The sequence below is a fragment of the Perkinsus marinus genome (assembly GCF_000006405.1).
Source record: "Perkinsus marinus ATCC 50983 genomic scaffold scf_1104296963666, whole genome shotgun sequence".
Taxonomy (NCBI): Eukaryota; Perkinsozoa; order Perkinsida; family Perkinsidae; genus Perkinsus; species Perkinsus marinus.
In genome coordinates this window covers 1-783 of record NW_003204983.1, presented here as the reverse complement: position 1 = coordinate 783, position 783 = coordinate 1, and the positions used below count along the sequence as shown (strand labels likewise).

Genomic DNA, 783 nt, shown 5'->3' with positions numbered 1-783 from the left:
TGGTGATGCTGCTCTCTTGTCGTCAAAGACTTTGCAAGGAGAAGGAAAGTGGATCTCTGGAACCGGCTACCAATATTCATTACTGTATGACACTGTGATGATGAGCGTACCGGACTTCGTTACCGGTGATGGTTCTTTTGTACTGCCGGTCGTTCTGTACGAAAACTTTTCCGAAGTTCAAGACTTCGCTCGGGAGAACGATGTGACTCGAATACTATTCGATGTGGGGCGAGCCTTCAAACTACTCCGCTACTAGTGCTTCCGGTTTCTGCTATGACGTATTGTAGAATGCTCTACCCGGAATTGTCAAAGGGTCGAGTTATGACCCGAAGTATTGGACGGAGGTCGCTTTTGTGACGGATGGTTACTGTGGCTCTGCTTGCTCGATATTTACGCAGACTCTACAGCTCACGGGAGCTGCAACAGCTTTCACTTTCGGTGGTCTGGCCGATCAGGCGATGGATGTTGCCTCTTTTGGTGGTGGAAACGTTCTGGAATATGATGACATATCCCCTCTATTGAATATTGCCAGTCATCTCGGGTACTGGGCTACATTTGGTGAGTCTGACTAGTCGAAGAGGCATACCAGAACTTGGGTTAACAAGCCGGTGCCTTTCCCGAACAGTGCGTGGGTTGAGTACACCTGGGAGTCCCAGGCTGGGACATCGGCTCGGCTGCCCAACTCGGATCAGATACTTTGCCTTGCCAGTTCTACATTATACCCCGCATAAGCACTTGAATATGTGGGCTCGGAATCTCGATGAGTGAGCGGCTGTTCACAAG

The 783-nt window shown here is 49.9% G+C and overlaps 1 protein-coding gene across 1 annotated transcript; it reads left to right on the top strand.

Moving 5' to 3' along the window:
• Nucleotides 1-287: 287 nt before the first annotated feature.
• On the top strand, nucleotides 288-572 carry Pmar_PMAR016753 (hypothetical protein; the record flags this gene model as incomplete). The annotated part of the gene is made up of 1 exon (XM_002771117.1): nucleotides 288-572. A coding segment is annotated over one exon (285 nt), but the record flags the coding sequence as incomplete, so codon positions are not given.
• Nucleotides 573-783: the final 211 nt, after the last annotated feature.